A 23,602-nucleotide genomic window follows, 5' to 3' on the forward strand; every position below is an offset into this window, starting at 1 on the left:
TGAGAAATTAGCTCTTTGAAAAAGAGTATTCATGCTGAATTTGCTCTGTGCTGGGAAACAGCCACATGAATCACTTATTTTATACTCTTCTTATTAAAATGTTGTAGTCTTACATAATCTAACTCTTAAAAAGCAACACGAATATGAAAGTTTAGAATTTTAGATGAGCATGCAGTTGGTATTTTAAACAGAAACAGCATTCACAATTTGCAGTACAGAACAACATGCACATATGTATGTGTATATATATAGGTATGTTTGTATATATGGTTTTTTGTGTATCTACGTATGTAGTACAGATCCTAGAGGTGTGGGGATGGAAAGTATTAAGGAAAATTATCATTGTAACTCTGAAATAGTTACATTGCTTTCAAAAGGAGTAGATAGTAGCAAGCAGTTAAACTCCTTGTTTCTGTTTTTCAGGTCTATGTCTGGGGTTACAATGGCAATGGCCAGCTTGGGCTGGGCAGCAGTGGCAATCAGCCAACACCATGCCGAATAGCAGCTTTGCAAGGCATTCGTGTACAGCGGGTATGTGTGTGATGCTCCATGTCAAACCTTTTATGAGAAAATATGCTAAGGCATATTCTAAAGTTAAAGGAAACAGGTCTTTATTTAAAGGGCCATTAATCAGAATAAAAACATGTATCTTAAAATGGACCTCTTGTCAGTAGGGGAGGAGCTGTGGCCCTGTGGAGTTCAGTGGGAATTTTGCCATTGGCTTCAATGAGGTCAGGATTTTACTGAAAGAGGATGAGGCCATTAGAAATGTTAGGTCTTTTTTTTTCTCCTGTGAAACTTAACAGGGGTTTTGTTTGTTTGGTTTTTTTTTTTTATTTATTTTAGTTAATAAGAAAGCCTTTGTTAACCCCATTCTTCATTTAACCCCCGTTGTCTTTTCTGGGAAAATGCTGCAGTTTAGCATTTTGTCTTTCTGGCAGACTGAGTATCACTTTTAGAATTGCAGTCCAGCCACAGTGACTAAGTTGTATTTGGAGTCTGAAGAAATTGTCTCCAACTGCTTTTGGTCAACAGTTGGTATGATTCTATGGTTAGTCTTGATCTTGGGTGGTTATTACACTTTACCAAATAGCCTGCCTACAGTGTAACTAGCGAACTGATAACCTGTTTTGACTGATAAGAAATATTTAAAGTAACTGTAGAACTTTTCAGTTCAGTTTTTAATTGATTTATCCAAAATAGAGGATACTGTCAGGAAAATGACACATTCTGCTAGAAAACATAGGGTTTGTAACCGGGTGAAAATTTACAGGACTAATTTGAACTTTGGATTTATAGACTTTGGATTTAGGGGAAGTCTTGGATTTTATAAATCTTTTAAAATAAACTCATTTAATGATAGTTTTACATTCAGTTCATACAAACAGTAGCTTTGCTGGTAACAGTCGGTGTTGGAGAGTAACATAATAAAGGGAATATTATTTTTCCCCTGTATTTATTGTCCTGTTTAGAGAGTGAGTGCACGGGTAGGTTTGACTTGGATCCTATTTCTATCCACTTCATTTGCTTGATACTGATTAATACCAAGTTGTATACCTCCAATCAGTGAATAACTTCAGGATTTATCTCATCTAAGCACATCATATGCTTCATGGATGTCAGTGGACTACATGTACTTACAGTATATCTGCTTTACAGATTGTTCAAAACTAGCACACATCTTCATATAATGTGAATTGATAGCCATCTAGCTATAATGTTATATTAATTCATGCAGAGCAAGAGTGTTGCTGGTAATTTTGCCATTGTGTTATCTGTATGTGCAGCATGTGCTGCATATATAGGTCGTAAAGTGAATATTCAAGCAACCTTGTGTGGGGTGCCTGAGGAGGCAGCTCAGCAGGACCGAGTGGGTTTCCACAAGAAGGTATGAGCTGACAGTTGTGTACTGCCATCAAGATGGAGAGTTTCATTTCTTCCCTCTTTCATGACTGGCTGCTCCTGTTGATCACCTTGTGTGGGCACTGGTGGTCCTCAGGCTCAGCTGTGGAGAGTTTTCTTCCAATGATGTAACTCATCTCAGCAGAGGGTCCACTGGAGCTGGCACAGGGAGCGGACAGTTCTGGGTGGCTGGCAGTCAGGGAGTAGAGGAGCAGACAGGGAGACCTCACCTGTTTTTACAGGCCTGTAAGCTATTCATGTGGAGCAGTTGCCCATAGAGCAAGGTCAATACAAGACTGTCTGCCTCTTTCTGCATGCTGTTCATATTTGTCATATAGTTTTCTTTCTTCCTCGATTTCTAGCTATTCCTTTGCTGTACTCTTGAGATGATCTGGCAGGGTTCCTCACTGGTACCTTTTTTCCTCAAAGTCACCTCATCTGCTTTGCTTCCCTTTTTAATGAATGTTTCTCTATTTGTAATTATTTTTAATTTTTACACTGATATAGAATCAATAACATTAATGTATAGCATAACATGTAACTATCTGTTATGTATTAACTTACTGTTACATAAAAATGAGATTGTTCTTTTTATTATTCCTTATAGGTTGCCTGTGGCTATGCACATACATTAGTGCTAACAGATGAAGGTCAGATATATGCCTGGGGAGCCAATTCATATGGCCAGTTAGGTACTGGGAATAAAAGTAACCAGTCTTATCCTACAACAGTTATGGTGGATAAGGACAGGTAATGCTTACAGTCTTGCAGTCAGACATTAGTTGTCATACTCTCAGAAGAGCTACAGAAAAATTATGGCATTTTTAATCTGTTTTTTGGAAGAAATGGCCTATAATTTTTTGTAGTAGTTCTTCTGCTAAATGTGAATGGAATTTTCAGTGAAAGTGCTTGAATCTGCCCCATATAACCACCCTTGTGAAAGAGAAACTGAATGTTCTGAGCCTGAATGTGCTATTTTCTGCTTCGTCTCACACCGTACTTTATAGGCCTTAATTGCAGTTTCTCTTCAGTGGTGTAGTTTCATTGTTTGAAGTCAACGATAAAAGCTTTATTGTTTCTGAATATAAATTGACTTTTAGTATGCTACTTTCCACAAGAAGTACACACAGAAAAAGTAAAATTGGACACCTGGAATTTGTGTTATTTCTGCTGTTAAGTCCAGCTCATAACCCAGGAGAAAAAGAGAGTTCTTGGTATTGTTGCCTGAAAATTAAGCTTAGATTTTTCAGAAGTTAAATATTTTCCAGTAAGGCCTTGATGGTTAGTGGGTGGTTATTTCTATTGCTAATGTAAAGCTGTGTATATATGTGGCCAGAAATTTGAATCTGTTCCTTACTACTAAGGTCTTGATTTTGGCTTTCTGTTGTGAATGATAAGAAAAGTGAGATATTCCTCTTAAACTTATCTCTGTGTACAGTACTGTAAGAGGTAACTCACTCCGGTGATGAGACATGACCTGTTTTTAAGGTTTTGATTTCTTTGTGTGTTTGTGCTTTTGCTTAAAATGTAGCTGATTTTTTTTTTTCCAGAATTTTGGCTGCAGTTAAAATGTTACCATATTTTAATACAGGTTTTAATGTTGTTGTGACTTTCCCTTTTGTTGGCCAGAATATGTATTCCTGGTGTCGGTGAGAATATTACACTCACTACAGCCTGCAAGATTTGTACGTACAGCTTTAAGCAAGTTGCTTCCCAGCCGTTTTCCCCAGACAGCTGGGGAAACAAGTAAACAAGCAGTAGTTCATGCTGTAAAACAGTGGATTGTGTAATGTTGTACACGGTGTAAGTTTTGAAATCCTAAATGAACTTTTGGATTAGCAAGATAGCCTAACGTAGCTGAAATACACTTAGAAACAGCTTTTAGTGCTGTTTGGTTCTGATTTTTTATTTTCAAAATGAAAGTCTGTTAAACATCAGTAATAGTAATTGTGTGAATAATTACATTCTTTTAATTAAAAGTATGTTTAAATTGTTGGTTTATAACTGTTACCGATAAGCAAGCAGGAAAAAGTTTTTCATTAACTTTCAATTATAAGCCAAAATGCAAATTCCCTTTTTTTTTTTTAAATGTCTCCTCATTTCCTCTTCCATCTTCTCCAAGTTCCTGTTCTCTACAGCTTAATGCAGCCACTCACCTCACTGCTTAGCACCACCAAGGACGTTCAGAGTCTTGAAACTCAGCTGTGTTTGAGGGAGCTAAGGGGCTCATTAGAGCATGTGCTGCAGCAGATACAGTGCTCTGCTGCAACAGTGTCTTACCACTCCCAAGATGCTTTTTCATTGAGAAACGTTGAGCACGTGCCACTTGAAGGAACATTGATAGCCCTTTTAATTTTGCTACGTATGATAAGAAAACATTCTTGCAATTGGAAATGCATGCTTACAACTGTTTTGCAACAGAGGAAGACAGGAGGTAGTGAGCTTCACTTCTGAGAGTGACTTGCCTTTTTCTTTGTTTGCTTGTAAATTCAGAGTTACAGAGATTGCGGCCTGCCACTCTGCTCACACATCAGCTGCCAAGACCCAGAGCGGCCAGGTGTACATGTGGGGCCAATGCCGTGGGCAGTCAGTGATCCTTCCCCACCTCACTCACTTTGCCTGCACTGATGATGTGTTTGCTTGCTTTGCTACTCCTGCAGTTATGTGGCGTCTGCTGTCAGTAGGTGAGCTTAAAAGTATTTTTTTTTTGTTCTGACATCTTCTAAATAGAATCATTAGTACATAAAACAGTTGCGTGTATTGGAAGTCTAATCTTAATTTCTTGCAAAAATATACACTGGGAAGCATAATCATAAGTTACATATGTGTAATTGGCAATATGGAATTGTAAAAATTGCGAAGGCCTGATGGCAGTGCTAAACAATTGTTTTATTGATGTAGTTCATTTCTGTGGGGAAATGCCTTGGGTTTGGGGAGGTTTCTTTTTTTGTATAACCACTGAATGTTGCTGTGAAGTGGCCATGGGTGGAGAAACTGAGTTTAAATTGGGAGACTTGAGGGAGCCATGCAGAACATTTAGGAACCCTGCAGCTTTCCTTGATGCCCTTTAGTAGACAACTGAGAAATGAGGGAGCCAAATTCCCGTGTTCAGAACTGGCCACAGGCACTTAGTCTCATCACAAGTGATCATGACCTGCACTTCTGAAGAGACAGGTTGCTGGATCTCGGATATTTGATTAACATTAAGGTTTGTCTTGCTGGTCTTGACTAAAAAGTGTTAAGTATATAGCACTAATGGAGAGCTCATTCCTCAGCCTCAAATTCAATTCTGTATGGGTTGCTACTTAAGTTACTGGCTTTGCTGACCTAATCAAAGGTGAGATTCTTGGGGTTGTTTGTAGGTATCATCTGGGAGCCTATGCTAAATGCTGGAATGAAGCAACTTGTAATTTGTAGTTTGAGCTGTACTGAGTCCATCATGCTTCTATTCCACTTCTGTACTGCCTTTGCAATAGCTTTTGTGTTGCTGTATGCTTTTGTCTGACCATTGTAGAACACTTGTTTCCTCCCTTGGTGTTTTCTGGATACCAAGGTAAGGAAATTCTGTTAATAGTATTTGTATTTCATCTTTGAGAGACTAGACAATTAAATGGAGAATCCTGTTGTCAGGAAACTGCTTCACCAGAATTCATGTTTTAGGGCACAGTCTGAAGACCCACATAGGTTGAGGCACTTGTGCTTTCTAGGGTGTCTTGTTCAGAACTGTAAGATATATGTTTGATAACTGTGGAAATTCTTAATATTCCTAATATTTGCCTACTACTAGATCAGATGTAAATTGTGTTACTGCATTAAAATCTCAGGCAATGAGGTTGTTCATTCCATGTAAATATGTGTGTGTTGTTGTCAGTTCCACATAAGAGTATCTGTAGTATATTATTCAGAATTTTCTTCCATAAGAACTGGGTATTTTTATGAAGGAAATGGGACATTATTAGTATATGTAGCTTAATAACAAATTCAGTTACATGTATCCTACATACATTAGCAGGGTTCTGGGGTTATTCAGCTTCCATTTCTTCTTGCCCTGTTAAAATAGTACTTCATACTATAAGAATTTCCTTTCTACTTTTTCTCTTGCCTCTTGTTCTCAGTTTAGTGCAGAGTATTAAGGAATTTTTCAAAGGAGAGTGGAGGAAGACGGGAAGCAAAAACCACATCATTCCTTATTTCGTTCCTGACAGAGGAGATAACTGCTTAAGTGTGACAGACTGTGTTACAGTTTTTCAGTACTCCTTTCTGCAAATTCACCTTTTCTTATCTTCTACAAATGCTATTTTAGGTCAGAAATGCTAGGTTAGCTAAGAATCCTGAGTGTTATTATATATGCTCATTCATGTAATTACCACCTTTGTGCTGAAGATTCCAGGTAAACCATTTATTATAATAAGCATATTGCTCATTAATACTCATAGATATTCACTCAGTTCAACACCACATGGTTAAGACTACATTTATGACTATTTCCCAGCCCATCTTTTATCCTCACCTTCATTGTCACTGTGAATAATGCACTCTGCCTCCCTGCACTGCTTCACATCTTGGGACTTGTTTTTGACTGTAGTAGCTCCTTTTGTTTTTGTTTTTTTTGACCTTGACTTCTTGGTCCCTTTGGAAATAATGTTGCAACACTGTAGCAACATTGTACCAAAGCACAAGGTGAATCCTTACAGGAGGAAAACGTTATTTTATTTTTAAACAAAACTCATTTCAGATGCACTTTCATACCCACGTTCTGATATGTGCCAAGTGGTTTGTCCAGCATCCTGGCACTGAAAAATGTGTTCAGGTGGTCTGAGCAGAGTTCCTTGTGATGACACAGGACAAAGGATGCTGGCTGTCAGGCCCTCATCATGTCTTCTGGATTCATTTTAGTTAGGTGACTCTCTGCTGGTTTCAGATGTGCCTTTTTGCACGCTCTAGGGGCTGAGAGTGACTAGTCTCTTCATCCTGTCCCACCTTGGCAAGGCGTCAAGACTGACTCACTGATGTTTGTCTCCTGATCTACATGTGGTTAGAATCATCAGGCAGCTGCATCCTGGGATCTTAACATCTGGTGAACTAGGTGCTGTGGACATCTGTCACACTTACAGCCCTTCTGTCTGTCTGGCACTTCCCCATCTATGCATTCACATTCGTTCTGTTTGTGGCAGTTCTAACATTTCTATTACAATTCTTAGTACCGGGTGCTAAGGATTTTTCTTGGCTTTGTGCCTTGTCAGTGTAAACTGCCTCTTCGTTTCCTTCCTCTGGTCCCTTCTTCACTGCTGTAACAAATAAAAACAGCTATCATTCTCTCTTGAGAATTTCATAACTGAACCCCACTATATCCAGTTTAACTCTGCTGGCTGTAGAAGTCATCTGGAAACGTGTATTGGTGGACATCTGAATTGCCAGTTAACTTTGAAGAAGAGCTTCAGCTTTGCATTGGTGGCTAAAATTATAACTTACTTGGATAGCAGAGGTCTGAGTAAATAAACCGCACTGTACAAAATAAGAACAGTCAGTCTTTTACAGTGTCATTGTTTCAGAAGGATTTTTTATCATTACATTGGGTTTCTCCACCCCCCAACTCCTTTCAACATCAAGATACTTTGATGATTATTGCCCTAATTGTGTATACCTGAACATAATTGACAACATCTAAATGAAATGAAAAATACCATGCTAAACAAAGTGTAACAATATCAAACTGTGTTTGTTGAGGTTTTTTGTAGAGCTTGTGGTGAAGGTTTTTCCATTTCCAGCAGAATACTACTCTTATTTCTAGCTTGGTAGGTTACAGGACCTAGCATTTATGTAATTTGCTGTAGAGGAAGTCTTATTACTGACCCACAAAATTTGTATAAACCACTAATGTGTATTTATATGGTCAGAAGACAAAATGTTTTCTCGGTTCAGAATGAGGTTTGGGCGGTTTAACTTTAGTAATATTAAAGAAGGTAGTTCTCTGAGGTTACCAAATATGATGGGAGATTTGGAAACAGTTCAGGATTTAAAAAACTTTTATGCAGACGACGGATGACTTTTCAAGGCTGTCTAGTAACTTTATAATGGCAAGTGTCAAGTGCAACGTAGGATATACATACATATGACAAACATGAATATGCAGACATTCACATAGTGCTTCTAACACCATAAGTCTATGGAAAACGCTTTTTGAATAGACATGTAACTGTTGATATTTACTTTTAGGGTTATTGTGCTGGGCAGTTTCACTGCAACCAATATGTTGGTTATGTAATAGCTTTATTTATGCTGTAAGATACTGTCTTCTCATGGGAGTATTTTAGAAAATTGTATTGTGGTTTGTTTTTTTTAATTGACTTTTTGGGTATCTTATAATTAACACTTTGCATTTAGATTAATTTACCCAGTAATGACTGATGGCATTTGCTATCAGGTGCAGCATTAAACTTCTGAGACTGTTCATTTTTTTCCTGGCCTTATATAGATCAGAGGAATGGGACTTACTTTTTTTTTTAGTAGCAGTATTTGTTTGGAGTAGGAAACTAGTAAGGACTGAAGAAAGCTGCCATTTATTTGCTTTTCTGGGGTTTCATACTGAACACATTGTCTGCTGAGTTGTTTTTTTACTAGTCTTTATTAAAGAGATGTCGTATTTATTAAGAGTGTTAATTGCTGACAGATACCCAGGATGTTATCATGAGAGATACCTGTATGACTATTAATTCCCCTTTTCTAGAGCCTGATGACCATCTAACAGTAGCCCAGTCATTAAAGAAGGAATTTGACAACCCTGAAACTGCAGACCTGAAGGTTCTAGTGGATGGAAAATACATTCATGTTCATAAAGTTCTTCTCAAAATTAGGTAAGAAACAAACTGTAGAGTTAAATATAAACTAAACTGTACAGTGTACTCCACTGTCCTGAGTCATTACTGCTCAAAATTTTTGACTTATTCTTACAAACTTCCTTCTCCCTCAGCCAAGGGGTTTACCTGCTACCTGCTGTTCTTCGTTGTTACTCTTTTCTTCTTCATTTCCTTGCTGCTTGGACTTACCAAACATGCTGGCTACTACCAGCCTTTTCATCACTTTGCTCCATCTGACATGTATCTTCCTTCATGCCACCTGAACAGTCTTGACCCTGATTTCTAAAAACCTTTTCCTGCTGAGGAAAAGGCTCATTTCTTTCTGCTGCCTTCCCAGTTGAATCAGTTTTTCCTCCTTTACATGTTTGGGTTCCTCCACTAGGATGATTTGAAGGGTTTGTGTTCATTTTTGCCTTTCTTTCCTTTCACAGGACCCTTCAGTTGTTTCAGCAATTTCTACAGATGCTCTTCAGATTGTATTTGTTTTTCCTTTTTTGTCGCCTACTTGGTTTAAACCTTCTTAACAATGACTTTGAATTTTAAGCTGGCTTCTCATTTTGACTTTACAGCTTTTTGCAGTTTAACACTTTACAGTGAGATTTGACATATGCAGTTCTACAGAGTAATCGCATTGTTATTAACATGCAGAGATTAGTTTGTTATTGCTGGCACAGTTTCTACTAGGATATTCTAGAGACACTGCTTTAGATCTCTTCTGACTTGCTAACTGCTTCTGTTCCACCCTCCTCATTGTTAGAATAACTTTTGCTATTTTCTTTCACAGAATACTTGGCTATCTCATCCTGCTCATCATCACTTTTGTCTTCCTACTTTTGTTCCTGAGTTCCATTGGTGATTTCTTGTATATTACCGCATAAAATTAACATTTCTTTTTAATTCTTGCCTCCCTTTTTTTGGTCTTTTCTGCTCTTTTCTTACTACTCTAGTTACCTGTATTACTATTTTCTTCTCTGGTTTCATTGCTTGTATATTACACTCTAGCTTATAGTCTACCTCTTTGTTTGGAACACCACGTGTCCTTCATCAGATACCACTTCAAATCTTGTGTATCCCCAAAATGTTTCTGAAGTTCTTTTTCCTGATAATCAAACTATTTGTACCTTTTCCTTATTTCTTTTTTCTTGTTCTGCTTTTCTCAGGTTATATGGCATTCTGGGAAGCAAATGTGTCTAATTCTGAAATGGATTTAAATGTATGGCATTATCAAAATAACATGCAGGGATAATAAAGCATCGGGCACAATCTGTAAAATTAATATTTCCTTTAAGCCTTGTAGTCTCATGACGCAACTATCAGCGGATAATGTTTTTAAAATGGTATTTTGCAGCATTCAGCCTGTTCCAGAGCGTTGTCATCCATGCAGTGCTGGTAAAAGTTCCTTTTCATTACAGAGTCATTACTTTACGAAGACTTTTTTTCCATCTTGTTCTATGCCTACTGTTTAACTAGATCATATTGTTGGTAGTATTTGCTTGTGATGGTGGTGAAATGGCAGGGCAACACCCAGCTCAGTAAGAGGCTGCCCCAGCAACATACTGCCTGCAGAAGCAGATATGTAAGAGTATGTCCATGGGATTTGTCTGCTCTGCATTTAGCCAGCCAGATTTAGGTGTCTGCTCTGTCTCTGCTCAGAAATAGAAGGGAGAGAGGCACTCCAAAGGATAAGTCACTCCAAGGTACTTTGCAAACTGAAGGATGAGTACCAGCTGATTTTTAGTTATTTACTTACTTTTAAGGGAGCAATGTTTACCACCTTCTCTCTGACTTTTTGCTTTTGTGTGGCGGCACTGGCGCAACAGATTGTTCCCAAGGTCTGTTCCACAGCTGGATGGATAGCACAGTCACCACTATTTAACATGAGGCTCTGGGAAACAAAGCAATGGGTTTAGTCTCCCTCTTCCAAATCCAGAATGTGGTAAAGATGTGGTGGAAGCTAGATAATAACTTTTAAATTCTTTATTCATTTGACTTGAAATTTATTTATTTTAATAACAAAATAAAATACTAAGAAAAAATCTTTAACCAGTAAAAGCAAATGTGAAGAAGTTTAATAAAACAAATAATTGTTTTTCACTTGTATTTAAGTTATGCTGTCTTTATGGCATAGACTTGTCCCAGAGACATTAAAAGGAAAGCAACCTACCTTTTACATAAAAGTTTTAGTAAAAGAAAAGCGAATTCTGACGTGGTGGGAGAGTTAGAAAGTAAGTAGTGCAGTATAAAAGAGTCCAATTACATTGTAGCTGTTGTAGGAAAAGTTATCTGAGATGACGATGTTCATTTACATCAGCAAAAAATTTGAAAAAAATGCAAATATTACAGTGGGGTTTTTTAGGGAGCAGTAAGTTACAATGACTTGTAAGTTAATGTGAACTGTAAGTTGCAGAGTACAGCTATCAAAGGCAGTGCTTTTTTCTTGTCTGTACCTTGTCTGTCACAGAAGTATTCAGACTTACAAGAAAAAGCTGATAAAAGATCTGGGTGAGAGTGTCTTTGCTTTAAATATTTTAATCCTCGAGTATAATGATTAAATCTAATGCTAAATTGTGTATGGACTCTGGCACTGGAATAAATGCTACCTAAAATAATAATAATTTCTTTCCTCACTAGATCATGTTGGGGAAAGCATGTTGAAATGTGAGAATTGTCTAGATTAACTGTGAACTTTATCTGTTGGGAGCCAGGTAATAGAATTCATAGTTAAAGTAGAATATATTTAAGAAAATTACATCAAAAACACATGGACCATCCTTTAAAAATACTGTAAGGAGAAATGGAGCCTAACATAAAACATCAGTAACAGAAATAAAGGTAAAATCTGAATTTTATATATATGTATAAGGCTTAAAAGCCTTATAAGGCTTAAGGAAATGAACGTGTTCAAACCAAGAAATCGGGTAACTAGAGTTTATGGGTTTGTATTTGGCCTGTTATGACTGACTGATGATTATTCTTTTACCAAATTCTTGGTGCAACTCATCTTTCAAGCTTAACTCTTTACAGTATACAGTCTTTGTTCTTGTTTTGTAGGTGTGAACGTTTTCGTTCCATATTGAATAATGATGATGAAATTATAGAAATGAGTGAATTTTCTTATCCTGTTTACCGAGCCTTCCTGGAATACCTGTATACAGACAACATTAGGCTGCCTCCTGAAGATGCAATAGGTATTTGCTATAAATGGAAATAACTCCAGGTTACTGTTTCTGAAAAGTTCAATTTGTGTATTGTAACAGAATGAGGAAAGCACGGCTTGTTAATTTTCATTTTATTAGCACTTAAATCTTGAGTTTAGCAGTGACAGGAAGAAGGAATGCAGTAGCAGGAAACATGCTCAAGCAGAATGAGTTGTGGCGATGCAGTAAAGTCAAAGATGAAAAGTGTTCAAAAAACTCCCTGTTTCTCATATTAAGGACTATTTTTTTTTTTCCTTAAAAAGGCAATAATGCCATCCTAAAACTTTTCTGTTTGAGTTGCTATGGTGATTTGATCATGATTGAAAAGGGAGCTGTTCCCCGCATGAATTTAAGAGGATGTTAGTCACTGACACCTAGAATGAGATCCTATACAGTGAACAAGATGACGGAACACCTGCATGGTAATAAAAGGGTCCCTTACTGATATGTCTTTTGAGGACCTTTAAAAATGTACACATCATCTAGAGAGAAAAAAAATAGAACAGGTCTTTGATTAATTCAGCCTAAAACAATAAGGTAATTGATCAATTTGAAAAGAAATTGGTATGTTTTGCGCCAGGATAGTTAAAGCTGTGTGAATTTTCACAGGACTGCTGGATTTGGCAACACTGTATAGAGAAAACAGGTTGAAAAAGCTTTGCCAGCAAACGATCAAACAAGGCATTTGTGAAGAGAATGCCATTGCTCTTCTTTCCGCCGCTGTCAAGTATGAAGCTCAGGTAAGGAGGACTTCTCTTCAGACAAACAGTTGTTTTCTGAGAAATTAAACTGTTTAATATAAACGTAACTGCATTTGACTGATGAGGCATGATTACCGCAATTTCCTGTTCTGGCTTCTCAGATGTTTGTTTTCCCTTCTTTAAGCTATAAAAAATTGCAGCTACTAGTGTTTTCTTCCTGACCTTTTGGCTTGCACCTGTGAGTCGGGACTCTTAATCTGCTTCCTGCCTTGTCATCTGGCACAGTTCAGCATGGCATGCAAATTTATCATCGCCGTTTAGTTCTCCACCTTTGGATTTTGCGTTGCCCGTTCATTTCCGGAGTTCTCCACCTGATCATTTTGTCTGGTACAGTCATTCTGGTACCCCCCTTTACACAGGCAGTGGGAGAATTGCCCTGTAAAGTCCCTTCCTATTTAGGCTTGTGCTTATATTAAAAAAAAAAAAAAAAAAAAAATCCACTTTTCCCATGTTGTTTACAATGAATCATACTGACATACAACAAATTACCTATTGTTATTCCTCTCCCTATATCCTGTCATCTGGTATGCCCTTGGGTCTGGAAAATTTCACTAGCACTCTACCTGTTACCAGTAGTACTGCAAGTGGTTTTTTTGTAAACAGACAAATACCTTAAAGTTTGCTTTTTTCAACTTCTTAGTGCTATACTGATTGTGGAAATAATGATGTGGTGGGTTTTATTATTCAAGAAATCTGCATATGTATTTGAAACTTAGTAGCTGTTGTTATAACTGAGCATCTTACTTGAGAAATCCTCATCTTTCTGTTCAAGATTTCTTCTGCTTTACAAGAATAAAACTAACATAGCCAAACAGAAGATTACCTATTAGAAAAGCCAAAATATGTAGTTGGTAACAATGTTTTTTAAAAATACTTGTTTTTTTCTTTTGCCTGGCCATGAAACGTAGGATGAAGTTTTAAAGGAGGAGAGGCTAGAAGTGTAATACAATGGATTGATAAACGGTTCCAGGTACAGGATGAAAGTGGAAAGAAGGGACTGAAACAAAACTGAGTTAAAGTTGCAGTAGTCTGTGCTGTGTGGAGGCCGTGTACTTAATGAGATGAATTTGTGTAGGAACTGCAGAGAGGAGGACAGAAGTCAGTGACTTTTGTGAACTGAAAGAGAAGGTATCGTTACATCAGTAGATGAGATTATCAGCTGCCAGTTTTAAGGCAGTTGTAACCACGGTATCAGTAATGGAAGGCATGAACAGTTGAGGCAAAGAGGAATAGTACTTTCAATGTGTTGTAGTGGTAGAAGCCGAGCGTATCAGGGAAGACCCAATGATTTTATTCTCCTAACAGCAGAAATTTTCATTAGAAGTTTACTCTGGAGTTTCTCCTCTTACAAGCTTTTCAACAGTTTTGAACATCTTCAAAGCAGAAGTACCTTTAGTTGCCCTGTGTCAGGTGAAGTAATTAAAGAGCAGTTAAAGATACATTTAGGTGTATTGTGAAATAGTAAAACTAGCCTGGACAAAGTACTAGAGTTTATATGGCTGAAATACCATTAAAGGGTTTGGCTAGATGACTAAACATACGTTACCCTCCTCTTCCTTCTATGATTCAGTGTTTACTCTGTATACCTAGTATTATTTCAAAACATGCAACATTTTAACACTGTCATCAGATGATGGATTGGTTCAACTGTCCCAGGCACAGCGTGTGCCAAACTCAGGGCTGCATTGTTGCCCTCCTCCCTTCACCCACAGCTCGGGAAGGGGTATCGTAGAACTGCTTCAGAGAAAACGCAGCACAGTCTCTGTCTAAGGAATTGTGAAGTAAGCCTGGATCTTTTAGCATACTACATTAATACAGCAGAAATCTGTTTGAGAACCACGTGCAGTATATCAGCACTTTGGTAGAAAACTGTTCAAAGAAAGATTATGAAAGAGGCCTAGTATTCTGGAAGTTTGAAAAGACAGAATTGGGTTGTTTTTTTTGTCATTAAATGTGAAAACTGGAAATGAAAGATTATAGTGCTGTGTCATCTGCCATTAACATATCAAATAAACTGAAGACTGACTTAGCTGCTATATGCATGTTAGGACTAAAAATTCTTGAAAATATTTTGTCCTATCCTCAGAAAATACAAAGAGTTGCTGCTACAAGTCATTTGCTGTAGTGTGTATCACAAATATGCTTTAAAATTTTAGATTGATCATCTTCCATGTAACAGAATTAAAAGCCAGTATTTCTTGAAACTGCAAAATTAGTGACCAGGATTTTATGGTATCTATGGTTCTCTTCATAGATCAGTACCAGAAAAGGCAGCTGCTATTCATTTTTAGTGTAAAAATTTACACATTGACTGTAAAACAACCCAGGTTCTGGCAGTAGCATTTCAGAGGTCTGCTGAAACTTAAGCTGTCACTGTCTTTGATAGTCTACAATTTTTATTTCTTCTTCTATTCTCATTCCTTTTCTTGCTTTTCCAGTATTTTGATGAGAGATACAATGTACTTCTATGCATTGTTGCTATCTTATTTCTTTTTAAAGGATATTTTATGCTGCTTGGCCTCTCTTAAAGCTTTAGCTGCATCTTGACAGGGGCAATAGACTTGAAACATTCAATCTAAGGAAAAGGTTTCAAAGGGAAATGTAAAGCTATTCTGCTAAATTGCTTTCTATTATTAATCCCTGGCTGCAATGTTTACGTAGTTAACATAGAATGAAACTGGTGTGGAATGAGAGACCTCTTTCTACTGTAACCCTTGAAGAGTTTATATATCATGCATCATACTGCCAATTGAGATTTGTCTTGCTGCTGGCTCCAGCTCTGCTTGCTGCAGAAAGTAATTAATTTTCCTTTAACAGCAAGCTGTTGCATAAGAACCGGCTACAGGGGATTGACCCAGTGCATGGAGGGAAGGATTGCCGCTGTTGTGAGGAATGCGAGTGGGCAGAATTGGCTGTGTGAAGTCATGGTTGTACGGCTTAACGGCTTGTACCTATCCTATGCTGAACATGTGAACATCCTGTTATAGCAAGACTGGGACAAGACAGAATCATTTTTGCTATTTTGGATTCCCAGTTCCTAGACAGGGGGACACAATTCCTAGGTTTGCCACAGAAGACACACGTATCCCCACATCCAGTTTGTGTTCAGCAAGCATCACGCAATATTACATCATGTTTTGCTTTTATTTTCAGCAATACTAGGATATCTGCTGTTTTTTACAAGACCACTACTGAATTCAGTGCAGGAAGGAAAAGGAAAGAGTTACTGATGCGCTAGTGGTTGTATGTTGGGAAAGTTGATGGGTTCACTTATACTAATAACTTTTCTAACGAGCTCAGTAAATGTGATGGAGTCATATAGTTGATTTAGATGGCTGCTACTCTCCCCCCCCCCCCCCCCCCCCGAGGTGGTTTATTGAATAGTTTGTACTAACAAATTTCGTCATTATTTGTGATCTGAAGGGGATTGGTAATGTGAACAATCTGGTATACTCTCTGCTAATTAAATGACAGATGTGAAACAGAAAAGTAAAAATAGTAAGTTTCCTACCAGTCATTCATATTACAAGTTAACTCCATTTGTTCCTAGGACTTGGAAGAATTCTGCTTCAGATTTTGTATAAACCATTTAACTGTTGTCACACAAACTCAAGGCTTTGCAGAAATGGACCATGACCTCCTGAAAAACTTCATTAGCAAAGCAAGCAGAGTGGGAGCATTCAGAAACTGAAGTCTGACTACCACCAAGCTGCAGAGCATGTCCTCTTCCGTCCTAGAAATACTTGTCCTTTGGAGAGCTTATCCATGGTCAGAATGTGCAAAGGTTTGGAAAGACAGACTGTGTCCATCAGCTTAGGAAATGCGTAAAAGTCCACTAACATATAGGTTCTGTAAGGATGGCTACAGCATAGGTGTACGGTGGGAGTTCATTGCCAACAGTCAGAATTTAACAGCAGGAGTCTAATGCAGTAACAAGACTTTTGCACTTGGTCAAGTAATCTAAGCTATCATTATCTTCTCTGTCTGTTTTGAAGCTTTTGGGTTTTTTCTTTTTTTTTTTTTTTTTTTAAACAATCTGCATTTGGATTTTATGGGAGAGTGACCTGTGTGCTGCTGAAACTTCCTTAGTATACTTCTATCACCAAACTAAGTTAATATGCCAGTGGGCTTCTTTTTGCCTGGTTTATCATCCAATGAAGATACAAACTTGGTTTTCTGAACATATGATAAAGTAATATAAATTCTTTAGGATGAGAGGCTTTCTGATTAGTAAGAGAACATGTCTTGGTGTTTATTTGGAGAGTAAATACATCAGCCATTAAGTGTTTCAACTGGATATTACGTTTTTGCATTCCTGGTGCTTATGTCCATTGTTCTAGACAGAATGAAAAGATTCTTACTTTCCATTACATGAAGCATGTTCCCTGGCACCCCAGTGGGCCAGGAAGCATTCACAGTATTTTTTCTGGACTTGAATTATTGTGCTATGTGTTTTGGTACTGAGAGAACCATCTGGTCGCTTGTTACCGACAAAATGAAGCCCAAAGAAAATCTCAAGGGAAGGGAAGTTCCACTTGAAGTTTGTTAATTCCTGTCTTACTATCGATCCTCGGATAGATCATCTTAAGATAAATGGAGAAAAAGATAGTTCTGAAGTGGTAAAATGGGTCTTACAATTAAATCCAAGAGTGACACTCAGTCTTTTTCACAAGGCAATAAGGACACCTTGTCCAAATGCATTGTTTCAAGTTCTTCGGTCAGTGCCATGAGGCAGGCCTGTTTGAGGTGAGAGGAGTTGCCGTCCAGACACGTCGCTCTCATCACTGATCATTGAGGGCACCAGATGGCTGAGGTAGAGTAGACTAATTTCTGACCGACTCTGTTATGGTGAAGCCACACCTAGCGTGGCACGGAGGGAGGTTTGCCCCATTGCAGAATATGCTGAGCTCATGAAGCACTTACTTGAATTTTCTAATAGGCGTTGAATTAACCCTGAGAAATTACTACTTTTTTAAAAATTTTGACTGGGTGAAGTGGCTTTAAGTGCCCTTTGTAGTATTTTACAATGGAGGTGGCAAGAAGCTGGATGACCAGGCTCAGTACACTAATATAGTTAGTCATGCGACCTTCCTTCAGATCCTTGCCACGCTACAGAATTCTTCGATACTTTTTCTTTTAATCCTCAAAATGTCTTTTCGAATTCCCGTAAATGACTGCGGCCTCATTTCTAAAGTAGAAATAACTGTCCTTTTTTATACTGGAGGATCATTTCTCAAACAATCCTGTTCCTTAAGGAGAAGGAAGAGAAGCACATTCTCAGAGAACAAGGTGAGAATTAGTAGGTAGTGCCTCTCTTCACATCAGTCCCTGCAGTGTGAGTGGAAGGGTGAGGCATGCAGGGAGCAGAATTTGCTTAGGAAGAGGGCCATAAGCAAATTATTTTGGAAATGCTGTGGTTAAAAAATTACTTCTCTTTGAGATGTGCCGCAGACTCTCACTAGAAATAAACTGGATCATCTACTTCTAACAAGTGTGTCCTGCCACCCCCTCGGTGATTAGTACCACTTCCTCCAGCAGCACAAGTCCATACTTCAGCAGCTGTGTCAGTATTTTGTATTCAAACAGAACTGGTCAAAAACTTTCCAGTACATAATGCAGTTTCATCAAAACCACAGCTTCGCTGGGGCCTGAGATCGGTTTTGATACGTTTGTGTTGAAAAGCACGACGCTGGCACACAGAGACGTTAATGTAGACAGTAACGCAGTATCAGGGTAGGGCATGACTTGCCTGCAAACCCTGTATGATACAGCCCAGCAGTAATCACACTGAAAGCACAGACACCCGTACTTCTATGTAAGCCAAGGCTGGGTAATTCCAGATGCTTTGGTTAAGCCAGGGATGACTGGAGTGAACTCTGCTTCTTTCGGCTCTGGGCACAAAAGCTACCAGGTTCACCTGCCAGCATTTTCTTAGCCCCAGCAGCGCACTTAGAGGGTGTACTGCCAAAGCCCAGCCTCTGGGTAGCGGCTCGTACTGGATCCTGCCCCACGTGCACGGCGCTGCGCTGGCACGCAGCCAGCCTTGCTAGGAAATGGAGCCAGCTGGGCACCCGTGCCATGCGTAACAGCCTTGCGGTCACGCCGGCCCTCCCAAGCAATGTACTATAAAAGGTCTCTCCAACTCTTTCTGTTGCTTTACTTAAAGAACCAATCCAAAACTGTCAATGTGAAATAATCGTTTTAAACTCGCTATCTGATCAAAAATGTTCTCTGCTCAATGAAGAGCCTGGCTCCCTGGAGACACTGCTCCACAGAGTGATAGTGCTGGGGAGTGATACAGCTCTTCTAAGCTGCCTCAAGTTCCTAACACAGTAATTCAACAACTACTGTAGTCAAAATGGCATGCTTTCTTAGCAAGGCATTTTTGACTTCATATAACCAATGGTGCCCTTTTTTCCCCCCCCCCCCAATTCATTTCTTTCCTGTTCATAATTTCCAACCTACTGTGCAATTTCAGAGTAATTGACAAAGCCTGTAATGTTGAGGAAAAAGCTTCTCTGGACTGAATGAGGGTGGTTCTAAAGATCCCCTGTGTCAGTGCTGGCTTTTATTCATGCTATATGTATCATCTGACCTGGATGTGATAGTATTACGTTCATAGAGGCACTTATTTATTTAATTTTTTAAACTTTCATTGCATGCACTTTCCTTGGCACTTAAAGGTCAATGTTTAAAAAAAAACATACTGGCTTAGGTGGTTAAATGTGGATACCTGTATATAAATATGTGCTTGAAACCTGATCGCAGGACATTTTAGAAGAAATTAGGCATGCATTTTACCATTGTGAGATGGTCTGCAACAAACTTAAGTTTGTGGATCTTGCAGGTTAAACACTTAAAAGTATTTAAGTATGTGTAACTCTGTTCTAGGACATCACAGACAAAAAGGTATTCATTAAAAAGTGAAAATAATGTCAAGTGTAAACTCATCTGGGGTTTAAACAGAGGGACGTTCCACTTTGCAGAAAGGGAACCAGGTGGGTAACTTTCTGAATCAAATGGCATTTGAAAGAAAAAGAAATTACAGGAATAGGGTCATTTAAAGCTTCTCTTAAGTTACTGAAGCTAAGAGCCAGCATTGTATTGTCATCTAGTACCTACCCCTAGAGTTCTGTTACAATGCCTGATAACTATGTAAACTGCTGGGTGTATATGATCTGAACAATTTCTGTGGGGTTTTCCTCATAAGACAAAGCATTTACTTACTCCATAGAGACAGGACTCATTGGCTATTGCCTAATGATGTAGAACGTTTACAACCTGAACATAAAACTATGTTTTCATTTCCTGTTTCTTTATAAACTTGCCTGGTTTTAACAGACCATTAATAAAAATGCTGTAATATATAAAAAGTACGAGTGGAAGTTTTTTCCTTCCTTTTCAGTAAGTGATGCTTGTAAACAGAATTGACTGCTTAGTAGCGTGGGGGGAAAAGAGAGATAAAACATATTTCAGAGAGATAGTCTGAAGACTATTTGTGTTCTTGAGGAAGTAACTGCCACCAGATAAAGCATTTGTATGCAGAATGAAAACTGAGACAAAAAAAAAAAAAAGCTGGAGAATTTGCATAAGTGTATTTCCACCTTTCAAAGAAATTAATGCCCTTGTGACTTAATTACTAAAACCATCCTCAAAACACCAATAATTGTTTCTGAAGCAAACACAGCCATCATCATCTTCAGCTGTTTCACATTTGACACAGGTTATCTTCCTCCAGCCACTCGTGCACTTCAAAAGACGCAGTTTACACATTCCCTGCATCTGTTCAGGTACCTGTGAGGAACTCGCTATTTACTACAGCCTCTCTGGACCAGCACTTGCGTAATACCTTATTATGAAAAGCAGGGTGGCGAAATGATGGGAACACTTCTAAATGCAGGCACCAGCTTCTCTGCGGGACTGCCTGATGCGCCTCCACGAGGGCTGTGCCAGCGACCCAGACCATGATAGGGGCCTGCATCAGCCAGAAGCATTACCAGTGGTGACCCTGAAACAAAAGCCCTGGTGAGAACAACATTTCCAGAATGTCCTATGGACACTCCTGAAGGTAACTGCAAGCCCAACCTGGACCTCTGCACCAAGAGGGAATTACTGGAGATGGAGTGACCTCTGCTTGTACCAAGCTGCTGAATCCTGGTGGAAGTATGACAGAAGGACCTCATTACCATATGACGTCACCTTCTCTCTAATAAAAGAAAACTACTACCAACTATAAATCTTTTTAAAGCTATTTTATTTACCTTGAAAGGAAACTGATTAGTTGTATAAAACATTATCATACGTTTGTTGTAAAGCCTTCCATCTGTTTGAACAAAAAAAAAAAAATACATTGTCACAGTAAAATAATAAATCTTGTTTAGGTACTAGACTCCGTAATGTCACCCCTGTAGCTAAAGGATCATGGAAGAACTTCAACTGCTGTAACAGAGCTTATGGTCAGTGTACCTTAATGTTAACATATATTCTGTCTGTAAAACTCTGCAAAAAGTGAAAAAATAAAACAAGGTACTCTTAACACTTCTGTACATGTTGCAGGAGGAAAGTTGAAGCCATACAGAGACTAAAAAAATATTTTTATTTTAAAATTCACTGACAAATCAAGTGTGCTGCTTGTCGATATTTTAGTAGCTCTAGGATTAGCTCCCATTCAACACAAGACATGGTCTTTAAAATGTACTACTGTGAGTATTCTAGGATCAGCTAAACAATTTCTAAATAAGCTACCCAGAGAAGACTTCGTTTTAAAATGTTTGTGTAATGAATAAATGGCATGCTCTTCTACTATAACTGTTTTAAGTAGCTGCATAAGCTAAAATTCATAAAAATGTGTAATTTTAAAGCAAGACTAAATTTGTTTATTTATGTTTTAATCCACTGGAAGTAAAACATGTGCTTTCCTTAACAGGCTATTTTGTAAACACTTGCCTTTGCAAGAAAAATTCCAGTATCTGGAATCAGTAACTTAGAAATACGTAAGATGAAAAGGGTTTGGGGTTTGGTTTTTTTTGCTAGTCGCCAAGAGTTCACAAGTTGCCTATTTAAACTCTGCCTTTTCAGTAAAATAAGGCAGACTGATTTTTCCTAGTGTGAGCTCATCAAGTTCAGCTTTTGTGCAGACGCTGCAGTAAGGCCAATGGGAAAGGCCCTGTGCTTTTACAGACCAGGCTACTCTTACCTGGAACCCAACTGGAGCCACCCAGCTTTCAGCTACAGGAAAGAGGTTTGGTGCCTGTTCCTCAAGGTGTTTGGATCGGCTACAGCAGTTAGGTGAAAATTGGAAGAAATCAAGACCATTCTGCATAAATAGAATTTTGAAATCTTGCGCGTACGAGGTGGGATTTAGGGTTGGGGTTCTTTCTTTTGTCTTTTAAAATAATTGAGATCTTCAAAGATAAGAAAGTGCACATAAGGTACTCTGCACATGAGAAGAAGCTTCGGCTTCTGGAAAGATTCTCTGTGGGATTCATATTCCATGAAATTCAAGCTGATGGACAGTGGCCCTCTAAAAGGCCACTGGGGTGAGAGCTGGGGAAGGAAAACTACAGGACGCTAAGTATTGGTTTCAGTAGTATGACTACATTATGAGTTCACTTTGAATTCAGGCTGTACTTGTCATGTGAGGCCCTGACTCCACGAGGCCTACGACTCCTATGCAGTTTAAGGTAGTGGGAATTTGATGCGCTAATTATATACAGAGACAGAAATCTTTGCAGTATCTGGCCCCTCGTTTTCAAAGTTTGCAAGTAATGAAAATCTAGAAATGAAATCTAAGAAACAAAATTAGTGCATTTCAAATCATTCTAGCTAACATCTTGTCTTTAGACAGACAAATTCAATCCACGTAGACTGAATTGGCCTAAATCAGTAATGTTGCAATAGGAAACTAAGACACCTTCCAAGTCTGTTTTTTAAATCCTCAAAAAAAATATAAATTAAATTCAGTGGCTTACATTGTATATATGCTACATCATAAGGCAAAGTATCATGAAAACCATTTAAAAATTTTAAAAGTCCAAATGCTTTCAACTAGCAGTTCAGCATAAAAAGCAACTAAAAAAGCAATTCCATTAATAGCGGCTGTAAAACAAAATCTTAGAGGGCCTGCAGTGCAGCCCCTGGTCCTGAGAAGAATCTCACTTTTCTTCACTGGCTGAGGTATCATTTCCATCATTCAGTTTCTGTTTTTGCATTCTTGTTCGAGTAGATGCTAAAAAAAAAAACAAAAAAAAAACCAAATAAACAAAAAAAACCACAAAACAAACAAAAAAGAAATACTTTCTTCAGAATTACTTTGAATGTGATTATTGTAAAAATTTGTAATGGCGCGAGGAATAGAAGTACACCATTTAAATAAAAAAAAATCCTCATTTTAAAATAAACACATAATTCTGAGTTGCTTCAGCAATTCTTGTTCAGTCTCACACATCTTAAGAAATTCATTCCACCTGTTCACTCAAGTTGTCACTGCTTCCGTACCCTCACTTGGTCTGTTTTCACCCTCAAGGTGGGCAGATGGACTGCATCACGTAGGGATCTCGTGGGCTCAGCCCAGGCAGATGCCGCGGGCTGAGCAGTCCCTGCATCCCAGAGCCCACCTGCCCAGGAAATGCCCTTTCCCCACACTAACACAACAGGACATGTGACAGAACACCCCCTCCTCCTGACCTCTGCCACGAGTAAACACTGAAACATCTCCCCTACCCTAAAACAAACAACGCGTGCCTGGATCCGTACTTATACCTATCTTGATGAGCAAACAATTGCTAAGTAAGAATTTTTAATGAGCAACTCTGCTCAGCTACAGAGCTCAGATTCCACCAGCGAGTGAGAATGCCTGGTCAGACCAAGCGTGTTCCTTCTCAGG

At 38.5% G+C, this 23,602-nt stretch overlaps 2 protein-coding genes across 20 annotated transcripts in view; one reads left to right on the forward strand and one right to left on the reverse strand.

Moving 5' to 3' along the window:
* RCBTB2 (RCC1 and BTB domain containing protein 2) overlaps window positions 1–21,063 on the forward strand; it is a 38,745-nt gene extending 17,682 nt beyond the window's left edge. For 15 of the 16 annotated variants that reach the window (XM_037375923.1, XM_037375924.1, XM_037375931.1 and 12 more), the window contains 7 exons: window positions 424–531; window positions 2,510–2,652; window positions 4,396–4,586; window positions 8,630–8,756; window positions 11,811–11,947; window positions 12,566–12,696; window positions 16,268–21,063. In XM_037375923.1, the coding sequence (XP_037231820.1) occupies window positions 424–531; window positions 2,510–2,652; window positions 4,396–4,586; window positions 8,630–8,756; window positions 11,811–11,947; window positions 12,566–12,696; window positions 16,268–16,408 (978 nt within the window). In that variant the 3' untranslated portion in view covers window positions 16,409–21,063. The other variant, XM_037375937.1, reaches the window with a different exon arrangement.
* The window catches only part of RB1 (RB transcriptional corepressor 1), an 82,216-nt gene continuing 79,568 nt past the window's right edge, over window positions 20,955–23,602 (reverse strand). For all 4 annotated transcript variants that reach the window (XM_037375920.1, XM_037375919.1, XM_037375918.1 and 1 more), the window contains one exon: window positions 20,955–22,945. In XM_037375920.1, the coding sequence (XP_037231817.1) occupies window positions 22,872–22,945 (74 nt within the window). In that variant the 3' untranslated portion in view covers window positions 20,955–22,871. The remainder of the gene's footprint in view (window positions 22,946–23,602) is intronic.

Source organism: Falco rusticolus, chromosome 2, assembly GCF_015220075.1.
Source record: "Falco rusticolus isolate bFalRus1 chromosome 2, bFalRus1.pri, whole genome shotgun sequence".
Taxonomy (NCBI): Eukaryota; Metazoa; Chordata; class Aves; order Falconiformes; family Falconidae; genus Falco; species Falco rusticolus.